Genomic DNA, 15705 nt, shown 5'->3' with positions numbered 1-15705 from the left:
GGGCAAGCCTGTCTCAAAAACAAAATAATAACAAAGAAACAAACAAAAAAAAAACAACTCTGAGGATACAATTCTAGCCCGAGGCAACTAAAGCAAGAAATATCTTCTTAATGCACAGACCTACAGTTAATCATTTTACTGAATCTACATACACATTCCACTTATATGATTACATATACACATCAGTATAGACTTACATTCTATACATACGACTCTCCCATACTCAACAAGAAATCACCAAGAGCCTGAATCAAAGGATGCCAATAAAACAAACCCTAAACTAGGAAGTGGGAGGGAAAGGAGAAAAGGGATGAGGGAGAAAAAGAAAAAAGAGGAAGGATGGAGGCAGGGTGGAAGCTAATATTAATAAATATTGAGTACCTACTGTATACACACCACCATTTGATGGTTGCTTCTTGGTTTCCACGCTTTCAGTCTTGGCCCTACATCCATTTTTTACACAGCAGTCTAACTGTGGTCTTCGAAACCCTTTGTTATCTGTCCCCTGTGCACCCCATCCTGTGCCACTCCTCTTCTTCAATGCTCTGCAGCCACAAGAGGCACTTTGTGTTCCTAGAATGCTCTGACTTCTTTCCTGCCACAGGGCCATTGAACTTACTCTTTACTATGCCTGAACTGCTTTCCACATCACTTATTCTTTTTTCATTTTTTGAATTTCAACTCAAACATCACCTTCTAAAGGAGTAGCGCCCAGCCACTTAGTAACCCTGTATTTCCTTTATCACAATCTGAAACGTTCCTGTTTGTCTAGTTCCACCCACCAACTTCGAGAGCAAGGACCAGTAATGTCTTGCTCACCACCGCACCTCTCGGGAGTTAGAAGGGTACCTGGCACCTCAGGCACCTGTTAATACTGGCTGAATGGCTGTTCGAAAGGTTCTTAAATGCATATTAAGGATAAGGATCCTGAGGTTCAGAAACATTAAAGTGACTTGTTCCAAATCCGACAGCGCCAGGTCTGAACCTAGCCATCTGAGGCTAAGTCAAGTAACAAACGACGAAACGGAAAGCTTAGCAAAGGCAGGGTACCGACAAACACGACCTTAAGTTCCTTCTCTTTATAACTAGGGATATCCACACCTCTCTCTCCCGCCCTGACCGACCGCGGGGCCTCCCCGCCCAGCCCCTGGCCGTGGGAGTCCCTTACTAGGTGGGGATGAGAAGGCATTTGAGGAGAGTCACCCCGAGCGCCAAAGCCGAAAACCAATTGCCAGTCCCCGCGGCAATTGTGAACGCCGCCATTGCTGCGGCACCGCACGCTTCCTACCAACTTGAGCCACATCCGGGATCCCGCGCATGCGGAGAAGGCCCACTGAAGCGGAGCCCGCGAGCTGCGCGCATGCGGCGAGCCGCGCAGCCAGTCCGAGGACTGCAGTCAGCTCTTTAAACCTCCCGGCCATTTTTTCTTTACAGCCGCGTTTCCCCCCGGGCAGGAAGGGCTTCTGCGCTGGCCTTTGTAGCCACTTTTAAGTTTTATCGGCTAGTTCATACTTGCATAGAAAGAGTGGTCGTTTGCTCTGAGTCATCACTTTGTAGTATTGGGGATACTTAGGTGAGAAAAAAAAACAACGCTAGAGACGTGCATGCACTAGTGGAGAAGTCAGGATTGTTGCCCTAGAGTTACAGTAGATAAAAGTACCATGAGAGAACTGCGGGGGCTCCCAACCTGGATGCCTGCACCGGAGTATTAAATCCAGCTAGAGAATGGCATGTGCAAAGATACAGAGGTGAGAAACATTGTTTTTAGAACTCTGAGCGAGGCTCTTGGCTCAGCTCCTCCTTGAGCGGAACCCATTCTGGAAGCAGGGTGGAGGCTAGTCCTAACGCTTACTGTATGGATAACCTACGGTTCATGTTAAAATTCAGATTCTGATTCAGTAGGCCCAATAAAGTCGCAGATTGCGAAAAGACTGAGGCACATGCAATGGAATTAGACTTGTCTTATTATTTTACTGTGTGATCTTGCACAAATTCTCTAAACCTCAGTTTCTTTTTTTCTTTTATTATTATTTTTTTTGAAAATAGGAGATAAAAATGGTTTCTGGCCGGACGCGGTGCTCACGCCTGTAATCCCAACACTGGGAGGCCGAGGCGGGCGAATCACCTGAGTTCAGGAGTTTGAGATCAGCCTGGCCAACATTTAATTAAAAATTTAAAAAAAAATTAGTCGAGCATGGTGGCGGGCGCCTGTAATTCCACTTACTCGGGAGGCTGAAGCTAGAGAATCGCTTGAACGTGGGAGGCGGAGGTTGCAGTGAGCTGTGATCGCGCCATTGCACTCCAGCCTGGGAGACCAGAGCGAAACTCCGTCTCAAAAAAAAGTTTCAGCCTCATAAAGTGGTTGTGAGGATTAAATAAGGATGCATATAAATTGCTTGATAGGATTCCAGGACAGAATAAATGGTCAATAATGTGTCAGATCAGTTAATTATCTTACTGAAAGATGCATAGCAAGTCGGTGACAGTGTCAGCTCCCTAATAGGAGTTTATGCCCTCCCACAGCTTCAACCGCCACCCATGTGAATATGATGCACAGATTTATAGCTCAGCACTCCTCTCACTTCCAGACCCTGATCTCCAGTTGACTACCTGACCTCACGTAGATGTTTTCGTTTTGTTTTTGAGAGACAGGATCTCATTCTGTGGCCCAGGTTGGAGGGCAATAGTGCAAACACAGATCACTGCCACCTTGACCTCCTAGGCTCAAGCAGTCCTCCCCACCTCAGCCTCTTGAGTAACTGGGACCACAGGGATGTGGCAACGTGTGTGTGTGTGTGTGTGTGTGTGTGTGTGTGTGTGTGTAGAGATGGGATCTCCCTATGTTGTCCTTGCTGGTCTCAAACTCCTGGGCTCAAGTGATATTCCTGCCTTAGCCTCCCAAAGTATTGGGATTACAGTTGTGTGCCACCATGCCCAGCTACTTAGATGTTTTAAAGGCACTTTGCAATAATTTTCTATTTCTGCTGTAACAAATTACCATAAACTTAGTAGCTTAAAACAACACAAATTTATTCTCTTACAGTTCTGTAAACCAGAAATTTAAAATCAGTCTCACTGGGCTAAAGTCAAGGTGTCATTTGGATTGGCTGCTTCCAGAGGCTCTGCAGGGAGATGGTTTTTCTTGCCTTTTTCAGCTTTCAGAAGTTGCCTGTATTCCTTGGCCCCTTCCTCACATCACTCCAACCTCCTTCCATCCTTACAATCGATTACTTTCCTGTAATAGCTACGGTCAAATGGGCAGCTGAAGATGATGATGAAGATGATCTTGACACCGAGAAGCAGAATACCAATAAGGATGACCAGACAGCAAAAAAGGAAAAGTTAAAAGAAGGTAAAAGAAGGCTACTGATACTTGCTGTCTCAGTATCTAAAGGTGGTCACCTACCAGTAGAGAGGCCCACCCACTGCAGACAGTGCCACCGAAGGTGACATGCACTTTCTACCACCCATCCAAAACTGTAATGTGAATCTGCAACAGGAGAGGAAAAAAGAACCAAAACTTCCAAGGCCTTGCATTTTTTCTTCAAAGCATTTTTTTTTTTTCTTGGAGATGGAGTCTCACTCTATTGCCTGGAGTGTAGTGGCACAATCTCGGCTCTCTGCAGCCTCTGCCTCCTGGGTTTAAGCAATTCTCTGCCTCAGCCTCCCAAGTAGCTGGGGTTACAGGCACATGCCACTACACTCAGCTAATTTTTGTATTTTTAGGAGAGATGGGGTTTCACCATGTTGGCCAGGCTGGTTTTGAACTCCTGACCTCGTGATCCACCTGCCTTGGCCTTCCCAAAGTGCTGGGATTACAAGCGTGAGCCACCACACCCAGCCAAAAGCATTTTTTAAAAGAAAAATTGGTCTATATTTTTTGTTTCTACTTTATATCTTTGTACATATTTTTAGAGGTCAGGCATTTTTAACAATCTTGGATGACCAAAACAGCTTTCAGAGTGTTCTTCACCCAACTTCTGACCTTACTTGTAGTGTGATCATGTTCATTAGAATCTCAAAGGAGGAAGAAAAACAAACAAACGCATAAAAAAATGCAAAAATAGATCGGGTGAGGTGGTTCATGGCTGTAAGCCCAGCACTTTGAGAGGCTCAGGCGGGTGCATCACCTGAGGTCAGGAGTTCAAGACCAGCCTGGCCAACATGGTGAAACCCTACTCTACTAAATATACAAAAATTAGCCAGGCTTGGTGGTGTGTGCCTGTAGTCCCAGCTACTCAGGAGGCTGAGGCAGGAGAATTGCTGGGACCTGGGAGGCAGAGGTTGCAGTGAGCTGAGATCACGCCACTGCACTCCAGCCTGGGCGACAGAGTGAGACTGTCTCAAAAAAAGCAAAAACAGGCCAAGCATGGTGGCTCATGCTGTGATCCCAGCACTTTGGTAGGCCTAGGCAGGTGGATCACCTGAGGTCAGGGGTTTGAGACCAGCCTAGCCAACATGGTGAAAACCCATTTCTACTGAAAATACAAAAATTAGCCAGGCCTGGTGGCGGGTGCCTGTAATCCCAGCTACATGGGAGGCTGAGGCATGAGAATTGCTTGAACTCAGGAGGCGGAGGTTGCAGTGAGCAGAGATCATTGCACTGCAGCCTGGGTGACAGAGTAAGACTCTGTCTCAAAAATAAATAAATGCAAAAACAACAAATCTTATTTTTTCAACCTATTTGATATATGTGTGAAACAATGTTATCCAACAATAAACAGGAATCTTATTTTTCTGAGGTTTTTTTCCCCTAACTTCATTTCTAGTGAATTTTCTGAGTTCTAACAAAAAATGGTAGACAGTTGTCATGAATTGTACCGCTTTTCTCATTCTTTCTACTTTAGACTTGAACATGAGGCATAAAGCTACACTCAGCTGTAAGGAAAAACTGCCTCATGCTGACCCTGACATCATTGAGCTAATAAACAAATCCCTCTACCTCCAGACTTCCTATGTGAGAACACACACACACAGGTGTTACCAAAACACCAGGGGTTCCGATCTAGTTCCTGTTGCTTGCTTCACAGAAAGCCAATCACTGAGATGATTATTGCCAAGGAATAAGGCTTTAATCAGGTGCTGCAGAAAAACAGATGGGAGATAAATCTCAAACTTGGGTCCCTGACTGACTAAAACTAGGTTTATATAGCAGCAAAGAAATGTAATAATGTATTTTTAAAAAAAAGGAACTAGGGAGGAATAAGGAAGCAATCATGATGAATGAGGGGCCTGGCATCTCATTGTCTGGATGCTGTGATCGGGTGAGTTTCAGTTCTTTGATACTTTTTTTTTGAGAGACCTGAAGGTCATTTCCTGAGGAAGGAACTCAGATAAATATAACTTTCCAGCTTTAAGACCAGAAGGGTCAATTTCTATCTTTGTCCAAAAAAAAACCTAAGGTACTATTGGGTTAGGTTCACACATGCCCACACCACCCTTAGGTGTTTAAGCCACAGTTGGTCAGGTTGCCTCTTCTTCCAGCAAAAGCATTTCTCACTGCTCTTGCCAGGTCCTGTCTATTTAACCTCCTAGTTGTCTCTCACATTCATGCATTCCTCTTCACCCACCTTTGCCACTCTAGGCACAATGACCTGCTTTCAGCCTTTGGTACATGCCATGTTCCCTCCTGTCACTGCCCTTTATACATGACCTTCCCTCTGTCATGTTCTTCCTTCTCCCTTTAGGCTAATTAGCTCTTCATCCTTTAGCTCTTATAGCAAGCACTGCTTCCCCAAGACAACCTTCTCCAACCTCCCCTTATCCTACCCTGGGCACCTGTCAGCTGGATGCAATTTTATACTATGTGTGTGATTATCTAATTATCTCACTAGTTAGTCACTCCATGAGGACAGGGACCTTTTCTGTTTTATTCATTATTGTAGTAGCAGCAACCCACATAGCAGCTGACACAACAGATATGCTCTATATTTGTTGAATGGCATGAATGTCTAAAACAGGATTCCAACCCAGTTTCTCCTACTTGAATCTCTGCTTATCCCCAGTAGCTGGGACTACAGGCATGTCATGTGCCACCATGCCTCTTTGGTTCAGCTTTAAAAAATAAAAGAATTGGCTGCATGCGGTAGCTCACACCTGTAATCCTAGCACTTTGGGAGGCTGAGGCGGGTGGATCACAAGGTCAAGAGTTCGAGACCAGCCCGGCCAACATGGCAAAATCCCCTTTCTACTAAAAATACAAAAATTAGCCAGACGTGGTGGCGGGCACATGTAATCCCAGCTACTTGGGAGGCTGAGACAGGAGAATTGCTTGAAACCGGAAGGCAGAGATTGCAGTGAGCCAAGATCGTGCCACTGGACTCCAGCCTGGGTGAAAGCAAAACTCCATCTCAAAAAAAAAAAAAAAGAATTAAGAATGAAAACAAATCTCTAGGCAATCAGAACCCACAGAGCGGCAGCAGATTGTGAGATCATCAAAATCTGGACACTCTCCCTTTCAGAGAAACTTGTGATCAGGAAAGCTTTCCAGTTACCAGCAATGGCCAGGAACTGGAGTAGAATGGACTGATTTCATACAAAGAAAAGAGGCCAGGTCAGATGGTTTATGAAACACTTCAACAATCTGCTCAGATTTTTCAGCTTGAAGACCCCTATAAAACTGACATTGGCCCTTTTCTGCAATGAGTATATTTGAGACATGGGGAGAAACTGCAGAAAGGGGCCGATGTCAGTTTTATAGGTCTTCAAGATTATGATTAGTTGAATAAGTTATATGTTTTTAGACTTTGGGGTGATTGTTTATAATGTTACTTGGAGGGTAATTAAACTCAGAAAGAAATGGGCCAGGTATGGTGGCTCATGCCTGTAATCCCAGCATTTTCGGAGGCTGAGGTGGGAAGATCACTTGAGCTCAGGAGTATGACACCAGTCTGGCCAACATAGCAAAAACTTGTCTCTACTAAAAATAAAAATAAAATTTAAAAATTAGCCAGGCATGATGGTGCATGCCTGTAGTTCCAGCTACTGGGGAGGCTGAGGTGGGGGGATTGTTTAAGCCTGGGAGATAGAGGCTGTAGTGAGCTGTGATCATGTGCCACTGCATTCCAGCCTTGGCAAGAGAGTGAGACCCTGTCTCAAAAAAGGAAAAAAGAGAAAGAAACAGTCCAGTTCCAAGTTTAAAATTAAAAATGAGTAGTATTGCATTTCTATGCCATCCTAGCTATTTATTGCTGCATAACAAAACTTAGCAACCTAGAAACATTTATTATTTCAGAGTTTCTGTGGTCAGGAATTAGAGTGGCTTAACTGGGTGGTTCTGGCTCAGGGTGTCTCTTGAGGTTGCAGTCAAGATGACATCAGGGGCTGTAGTCAACTGAAGGCTCCACTGGAGCTGTAGTATCCACTTCCAAGGCCAACAGAAGCCCTCCGTTCCTTGTCACATAATCACGCGCCTCGGCCTCCCAAAGTGCTGGGATTACAGCACTTGAGCCACTGCCCCCGGCTCCAAATGCCCTTTTCATTTATTGTATGACACGCTCCTCCTATCCTATGACAAATCCTGCATGACCCAGTTCAAATGATCTATGACATTTTCCCAAAGCATTTTGTGCGGGTTTCTTTTCAGAATTTACAATTGTAACCCCAGTGACAGCTAAGCCCTCCAAGGTTTTTCAAATCTAAATAAAACTGACTTTGCCCAACCATTTAGTCTCAATTTGACAGCCTGTAGAAGCCTAGGCTTTCCCTTGTATTTCTGCAGTCTCAGAGGCATACGTTTTCACATCACCTCTTTTCTCCTGGACTTCCTACTTCCTCAGTTGTAGCCTGTGTTCTTACCTTATAACACAGATGGGAGATTCAGCTCCTTCACTGCTTTCCAGGCAAAACCTGCTCATACACAGTATTTATGAGTACAGAGACTACTGAAGAGCACAGCACACCCAGCAAATCCTTTAAATCTCTAGGCATCAGGCTGGCCCTCCCCAGTCCTCTTTGACTTTTTGGTCATGTGGTGTCCCCCTGTTGCCCTTTCCTGGTGCAGTTCCAGTCTCCCCATTTCTCTGGTCTTCCCTCACTTTCTGAAGCAACAAACCTCTTCAAAAGCTTTTCTCATGTAGAGTAGTTCCAGGGCACTTTCTGTTCTTGGCCTCTCCTTCTACCCAAGACCTTATGAAGGTGTTATTCCAAACAAGACAATTCCCTTCCCAAGAGGAGTTCTTAGACCAACAGGATAATAATTTTCCAGTCATCTTGTATGTTTATAAGCATGTCTTAGTTCAGGCTGCTATACCAAAGTACCACAGACTGGGTGATTTGTAAACAACAAACAGACATTTATTCCTCACAGTTCTGGAGGCTGGAAGTCTGAGATCCAGGTCCAGGAAGAGGGTCTGGTGAGGGCTGTCTTCCAGGTTGCAGACTGCCAACTTCTTGTATCCTCACATGGTGGAAAGAGAGTGAGAGAGCTCTCTGGACTCTCTTTCATTTTTATTTACTTATTTATTTTTGAGACAGTCAGCCACCCAGGCTGGAATGCAATGGCACAATCTCAGCTCACTGCAGCCTCTGCCTCCAGGGTTCAAGTGATTCTCCTGCTTTAGCCTCCCAAGTAGCTGGGATTACAGGTGCCCGCCACAATGCCTGGGTAATTTTTGTATTTTTAGTAGAGATGGAGTTTCACCATGTTGGTCAGGCTGGTCTTGAACCCCTGACCTCAAGCAATCCACCTGCCTCAGCCTCCCAAAGTGCTGAGATTACAGGTGTGAGCCACTGTGCCCAGCCAGGTGGGCTCTCTTTTATAAGGACACTAATTCTACTCTTGAGGACTCCACCCTCATAACCTAATTACTTTCGACAAGCCCCCACCTCCCTATACCATCACATTGGAGGTTAAGATTTCAACATATCAATTAGGGTAGAGGGCTCAAACATTCAGTCTATAACAGAGTATGCCTCACCTATGGGTCTGAATCAGGTCTGGTCTGAGTTGGTTGTCCCAGATCCCTGCACAGAGCTTGGGATATAGTGGGCCTTCAGTAACATTTGTTGAATACATGAATTTGTGATAAATGAGAACGATTGATTTTAAAATACTGAATAAAATAATGAATCAGCTAGGCATGGTGGCTCACACCTATAATCCCAGCACTTTGGGAGGCCAAGGCAGGCGGATCACCTGAGGTCAGGAATTTGAGACCAGTCTGGCCAACATGGTGAAACCCCGACTCTACTAAAAATACAAAAAATACACCGGGCATGGTGGCGGGTGCCTGTAATCCCAGTTACTTGGCAGGCTGAGGCAGGAGAATCACTTGAACCTGGGAGGCAGAGGTTGTAGTGAGCTGAGATCACGCCATTGCACTCCAGCCTGGGCAACAAGAGCGAAACTTTGTCTCAAAAAAAAAAAAAAAAAAAAAAAGAATCAGTTGATATTAATTGACCTGATGGTTCCCAGGGATCTTTGTTCTGCAAAGGAAAGAAGCTGACTGAAGTTCTAGTCCTAATTCTAGTCCCAGTTCTGCCTCTCACTTGCATGTAACCATGGGCAGGTCACTTTTCCTTTCTGTACCTCAGCTGAAAAATAAGAAGGAGGTTTCTTGTTATTCCTTTTTGTCCTGCCAACCACACCTCATTCTAATCCCCACCTGCTTGCCACCTGATGCTTCATGCTGGGGACCTGGCTGGCCTTCATGCTGGGGACCTGGGGTAGCTTAATATTAAAACCCACCTGCCTGGTTAAGAAGTGCTTTCAAAGCAGAGGGCCCACCTGGAATTGTTCTAGCTCATGATTCTTGTTCAGCCACACCATTGCATTCCTCACCATCCTTTAATGCCTAGTAAAACTGCACATTGAATAAGCTCTTTCATTCTCCCTCTATCCAATTTACAAATGAAATCCCATCAATCTCTTCCTATGCCGGGCCCTCACGCAGGAGTGTGTGTCTATGTGTTTGTGTGTGTGAATGCGTGTACCTGCATTCACTTGTGTGCATATGGACACCCACTTCCTTAACCAGGTTTATTGTGTCTGAAATTTTCCGAAACTGTGTATAGGCTTTCTGAAGGAAGTAGAAACCTCGTGTAGTATTTGTTTTTTTTTTAAGACAGGGTCTCACTCTGTCGCCCAGGCTGGAGTGCAGTGGCGTGATCTTGGCTCCCCGTGTAGTATTCTTAGCAAGGCTTTGGTCATAACTGCTTTTTCACTGAGGCCTTCAGCTGGAGCTATCTACCATGAGTCCTCAGAGGCCAGGATTTCCAAGGACTGACTGATCAGTTTTCATTCGTTCCTAGCTCATTGGTATCACTAAGCCTCTGTGTCAACAAGTAATGTAAGTATGTATGTATGTATGTGCAGTGGTGTGATCATAGCTCACTGCAGCCTCAAACTCCTGGGCTCAGGTTATCCTCCCACCTCAGTCTCCTAAGTAGCTGGGACCACAGGTACGTGCCACCACACCTGGCTAATTTTTCAATTTTTTTTATAGAGATGGGTCTTGTCATGTTGCGCAGGCTAGTCTTGAACTCCCAGCCTCAAGCAATCCTTCCTCCTTGGCCTCCCAAAGTGCTGGGATTACAAGTGTAAGCCAGTGTGCCTAGCCAACATCTAAGATCTCTGTTTTTTTTGTTTTTTGGTTTTTTTTTGAGACAGAATGTCGCTCTGTAGCCCAGGCTGGAGTTCAGTGACTTGATCGTTGCTCACTGTAACTTTCCGCCTCGTGGGTTCAAGTGATTCTCCTGCCTCAGCCTCCCAAGTAGCTGGATTACAGGTGCGCACCACCACACCCAGCTAATTTTTTGTGTTTTTAGTAGAGACGAAGTTTCACCCTTTTGGCCAGGCTGGTCTTGAACTCCTGACCTCAAGTGATCTGCCTGCCTCGGCCTCCCAAAGTGCTGGGATTATAGGTGTGAGCCACCACACCCGGCACAACTAAGATAATTCTTCCCCCTACCCCGCGCCTACTCGAGACAGAGTCTAGCTCTGTCAACCGGGCTGGAGTGCAGTGGCGTGATCTTGGCTTACTTCAACCTCTGCCTCCCAGGTTCAGGTGATTCTCCCGCCTCAGCCTCCCAAGTAGCTGGGACTACAGGTGCACGCTACCACACTCTGCTAATTTTTGTTTTTTTTTTTTTTTTTTTTTTTTTTGAGATGGAGTCTCGCTGTCTCCCAGGCTGGAGTGCAGTGGCGCAATTTCAGCTCACTGCAAGTTCCTCCTCCCGAGTTCACGCCATTCTCCTGCCTCAGCCTCCCAAGTAGCTGGGACTACAGGCACCTGCCACCATGCCCGGCTAATTTTTTGTAGTTTTAGTAGAGACGGGGTTTCACCGTATTAGCCAGGATGGTCTGGATCTCCTGACCTCCTGATCCGCCCACCTCGGCCTCCTCAAGTGCTGGGATTACAGGCGTGAACCACCGCGCCCGGCCAAATTTTTGTATTTTTAATAGAGACAGGGTTTCACCATGTTGGCCAGGCTGGAAAACTAAGATCTTAATTTGAGTGCCAAAGGGTGTCCCACAGCTTCTTTCCTATATTTTGTTATTGGGGTGGGGCCAGGACACACATTTCAGTAATCTTTGCTTTTAGGGGTTCTGAGGTAACTTAAAGGATGGCAAAAAAAAAAAAAACCCAAAAAACCAGGTATGACTCACAGAACCTTAGATTTCATTGTTGCCAAGCTCCATGTGAACTAGGATATGAATAGTAACAATGATTCAATTATTATTAATAGCATACACTTACTAGATACCAAACACTGGGTGAAGTGTGATACATAAGTCATCTCATTTATGTAAACATTATGAGGAAATAAAGCACTGGAGAGTTAAGGAACTCACTCGGATACTCACTGCTGGTGAGTGATGCAGCCAGGATTCAACCCAGCCCATCAGATGCCAGCATCTGCATCTGTAACCATTACACTATTTCTTTCTTCAAGCTCCCAATTTGTGTTCTGAGGAGAGACTAAATAAGGAAAAGAAAAAAATCTCTTCTCCTATTTAGCTTCCAGACCTTTGCCCATGACTTGGAAGTGTTTGCTGTGGAGTCTCCTATTTTTTTTTTTTTTTTGAGATGGAGTCTTGCTCTGTCTCCCAGGCTGGAGTACAGTGGCATGATCTCTGCTCACTTCCGGGCCCAAGCGATTCTCCTGCCTCAGTCTCCCAAGTAGCTAGGATTACAGGCTCCCGCCCTCACACCTGGCTAATTTTTGTATTTTTAGTAGAGACAGGGTTTCACTGTGTTGCTCAGGCTGGTCTGGAACTCCTGACCTCAAGTGATCTGCCCCCCTCGGTGTCCCAAAGTGCTAGGATTACAGGCCTGAGCCACTGCACCCAGCCTCCTATCTTGTCTTCATGAGTGTTCAGAATTTTGTGGTGCACTGATCAGAAGCCCAGAGGAATCTAGACTTTATTGAGGTGCACCTTGGTATTTGAATCCCACTCTCTGTCTTTTTTTTGCCGAGGGGGGGAAGGGTCGGGAAGACAGAATCTCTGTTGCCCAGGCCAAAGTGCAGGGGGCACAGCTCACTGCAGCCTTGACCTCACAGGCTTAAATCATCCTCCCACCTCAGCCTCCGGAGTAGCTAGGACTATAGGTGCACCACCACACCTGGCTAGTTTTTGTATTTTTTGTAGAATTGAGGTTTCACCATGTTGCCCAGGCTGGTCTCAAACTCCTGGGCTCAAGCAATCTGCCTGCCTCGGCCTCCCAAAGTGCTGAGATTACAGTCATGAGCTACTGTGCCCAGCCTGAATCCCTCTTTATTGGCATCAGATCATATCAATATAAATTTTATATAGACCATTAATATCAGCCAGGAGAAGGATGAAAGCAAAATGTTCTAAGAGCAAAGGGACTGCTGATTATCATCAAGTGACCCTATTTCATAGGAAGAATATGTGGATGACATTTTATGACCAACAGCATTGTTTATTTAACCTTGATGCACAATAGAGGAAAACTTTTGACTCCAACCCCCAGTCCCTGAAGGCAGAAGTCTAAAATTTCCTCTCAATTCTGTTTATGGCCTTAAAGCATTTGTCTTAGCCTATATTCTCCCCAAAGCAGGGCCTGAGACAAAGGCTTTTGTGTGAGTAGTTTAATTTGCTGTGGTGATCTCAGGAAGCAGGAGCTATGCTTGCAGAGAATGAAATAGGGAGCACAAATATAAGGATAAGATATTAACTACTACTAAGGACAACTGATTACTCAAGCATGAGAGACCTTCTGAGAAACCACATAAAATGCATTTAAGGACTGTCTTGCTCAGGGGAAGACAGGGAGAAAAGGTTATCCATCAGCTTCCCTCTCCCATTGGTCAAGACTGGCCTTAGGGAACGTTTATGTTTCCTGTAAATGAGTGCTAAGTGGACTCCCACAGACATCACACGTGGCAGCTCAAAGAGACTAGAAGGCAGGAAATGAAAGGCATGAGACGGGCCTGAGGCTGGGCATTTTCAGGTTACATCTTCATGAAGGTGGTCATTGCTGCACAATGGCTGGAATAAGAGGTGAGACTGACAAGATTTGAAGTGGGACACGAGAGGTGTTTGACGTAGTCCAACCCTTGCACCATTCAAGCCCACTTATGCCCTTGTCTAAGTTTAATTTGTCATACGGTCGTCTTCGGTGTGGCAGCTGGCTGCATTCTCTGCAAACACTTAATAATCCAAGCAAATTAGTGAAACAAATTATAATACTTGCTGCTGCAGTTGATCCCAAAGCTGTAATTGATATTCATTATCTGCTTTTTCTACCACTCAATCTAGATTTCTCTTATTCTCATCCGGCACTTTGGCTGGCCTGGATTTCTTGCTTGGTGGTGGGACTGTCCCTGAAGTCCTTATGATTGCCTTACCCTTGATATGATCATGGTTACTACAAATAGTCTGTTCATCATTACCACTGGATTTGTTCCTGAGCTGATGCTTAACTGAGCCTTTCCAGAACATTCCACCATCATCTGCCAGGGTCTGTTTTACTGCAGAAGCCATAGAGGTGATCTGAATAGAGATAAAATGGGCATAAACAGGCTTGCATCCTCTAAGTCTGTTCTGATGGTGTTAATCTCTGCAGTTCTTTGCGGGATGCAATATTGTTTCTACTGATGGGGCAGTGAAGTGTCTGGGTAACTTCAAGGGCTTCCACTTGGCCCTTTCTACTACAGACTCTTACTCGGCCGGGCGCAGTGGCTCACACCTGTAATTCCAGCACTTTGGGAGGCCAAGGTGGGCGGATCACTTGAGGTCAGCAGTTCGAGACCAGCCTGGCCAACATGGTGAAACTCCATGTCTACTCAAATTAGAGACTACAAAAATTAGCTGTGTGTGGTGGTGGTGGCATGCCTGTAATTCTAGCTACTCGGGAGGCTGAGGCAGGAGAATGGCTTGAACCCGGGAGGCAGAGGTTACAGTGAGCTGGGATCAAGCCATTGTACTCCAGGCTGGGTGACAGAGCAAGACTCTTGTCCCAAAAAAAAAAAAAAAGACTTACTCCTCAGGTCAGTAAAACAACACAAGAATTCTAATATCTGCTAAATATATATCTGCCGATCTTTACTTCCAGAAACTGGCCACAGGGTGGGTCCGTGAATGCATAGAACCAATGTGAAATGCACTTGGGCTAGAAGTCATTTTATCACTTGGCTTTCATCATTCAAATTCATCATCTAAAAATGGGGCACCGCATGCCTCACACCTGTAATTCCGGCACTTTTGGAGGCTGAGGTGTGTGGATCATCTGAGGTGAGGAGTTCAAGACTCATCCTGGCCAACAATGCGAAACTTTGTCTCCATTAAAAATACAAACATTAGCCAGGCGTGGTGGCAGCCACCTGTAGTCCCAGCTTCTCAGGAGGCTGAGGCAGGAGAATCACTTGAACCCGGGATGGGGAGGTTGCAGTGAGCTGAGATTGCGCCACTTCACTCCAGCCTGGGCAAAAGAGCAAGACTCCATCTCAGAAAATAAATAAATAAATAAAAATGGGGTGACAGTTCTTATCACATAGGGTTTTTGTGAGGATTAAATGGTACGCATCAGCTTCTCTGTGTCTGCAAATTCTTGAAGGCAGCGACAATCAATCAATCAACTGCCTTTGTAACCGACACAGTGCCTACAATAGTGTCTTGAATATCTTCATTTTTTGAGCCAATGTTTATGAGGCATCTGCTCTGCGGCAGGTTCTATGTTGGGTATTGGGGAAACTTTTTAAAAACACTACTGCCCACATTTGTCTCCTCCTCCAATGGAAAGGCCAAGTATTTTCAGGAGCCACTTAGGTAGGCAAGGCAGTAGTAAGTCACAGCTGCGAGTCTAGCATGTGAACACAGTCTGATGCTAGAGAGCACAAATTTACTACGATGCAATGCCATATTCCTATGGTTAGAATAGGCTAGGGAATCTCACAAACCTGGGCTCAAATCCCAACTCTGCCAATTCCCAGAATGTGACCTTAGGTAAGTTGTTATGTCTCTCTGAAACTGCAATTTTCCCTGTCTATAAAGTGGGTATAATATTTATATCTACCTCATAAGATTGTTTTGAAAATTAAGAGTTCATTCATGGAAATAATTTAGGACAATGCACTGAGTAAGTGCTGGGTAAATGTTTCTATTACTATGTTTTCCAGAAAAGCTGAGTCCCCAGGTATGATTTGGAAGGAGAGGAAGAGCCTGTTTCTGGCTTCTAACTGGAGCCTATGCTTCCCAGCCTGTCAGAATGGCCACCAGCAGGCTGTAACCTTTTATGA

General features: G+C 45.3%; 1 protein-coding gene across 5 annotated transcripts in view; it reads right to left on the bottom strand.

Moving 5' to 3' along the window:
* ALG8 (ALG8 alpha-1,3-glucosyltransferase) overlaps positions 1 to 1352 on the bottom strand; it is a 38181-nt gene extending 36829 nt beyond the window's left edge. For 3 of the 5 annotated variants that reach the window (XM_009186987.4, XM_021926352.2, XM_021926353.2), the window contains exon 1: positions 386 to 1162. In XM_009186987.4, coding sequence (XP_009185251.2) covers positions 386 to 453 — 68 coding nt within the window. In that variant the 5' untranslated portion in view covers positions 454 to 1162. The other 2 variants (XM_009186986.3, XM_009186988.3) reach the window with 2 other exon arrangements.
* Between the last annotated feature and the right edge of the window lie 14353 nt (positions 1353 to 15705).

Source organism: Papio anubis, chromosome 12 (assembly GCF_008728515.1).
Source record: "Papio anubis isolate 15944 chromosome 12, Panubis1.0, whole genome shotgun sequence".
NCBI lineage: Eukaryota > Metazoa > Chordata > Mammalia > Primates > Cercopithecidae > Papio > Papio anubis.
Note: the sequence above shows the minus strand (reverse complement) of the source record. Positions and strands in the feature narration are given on the sequence as shown.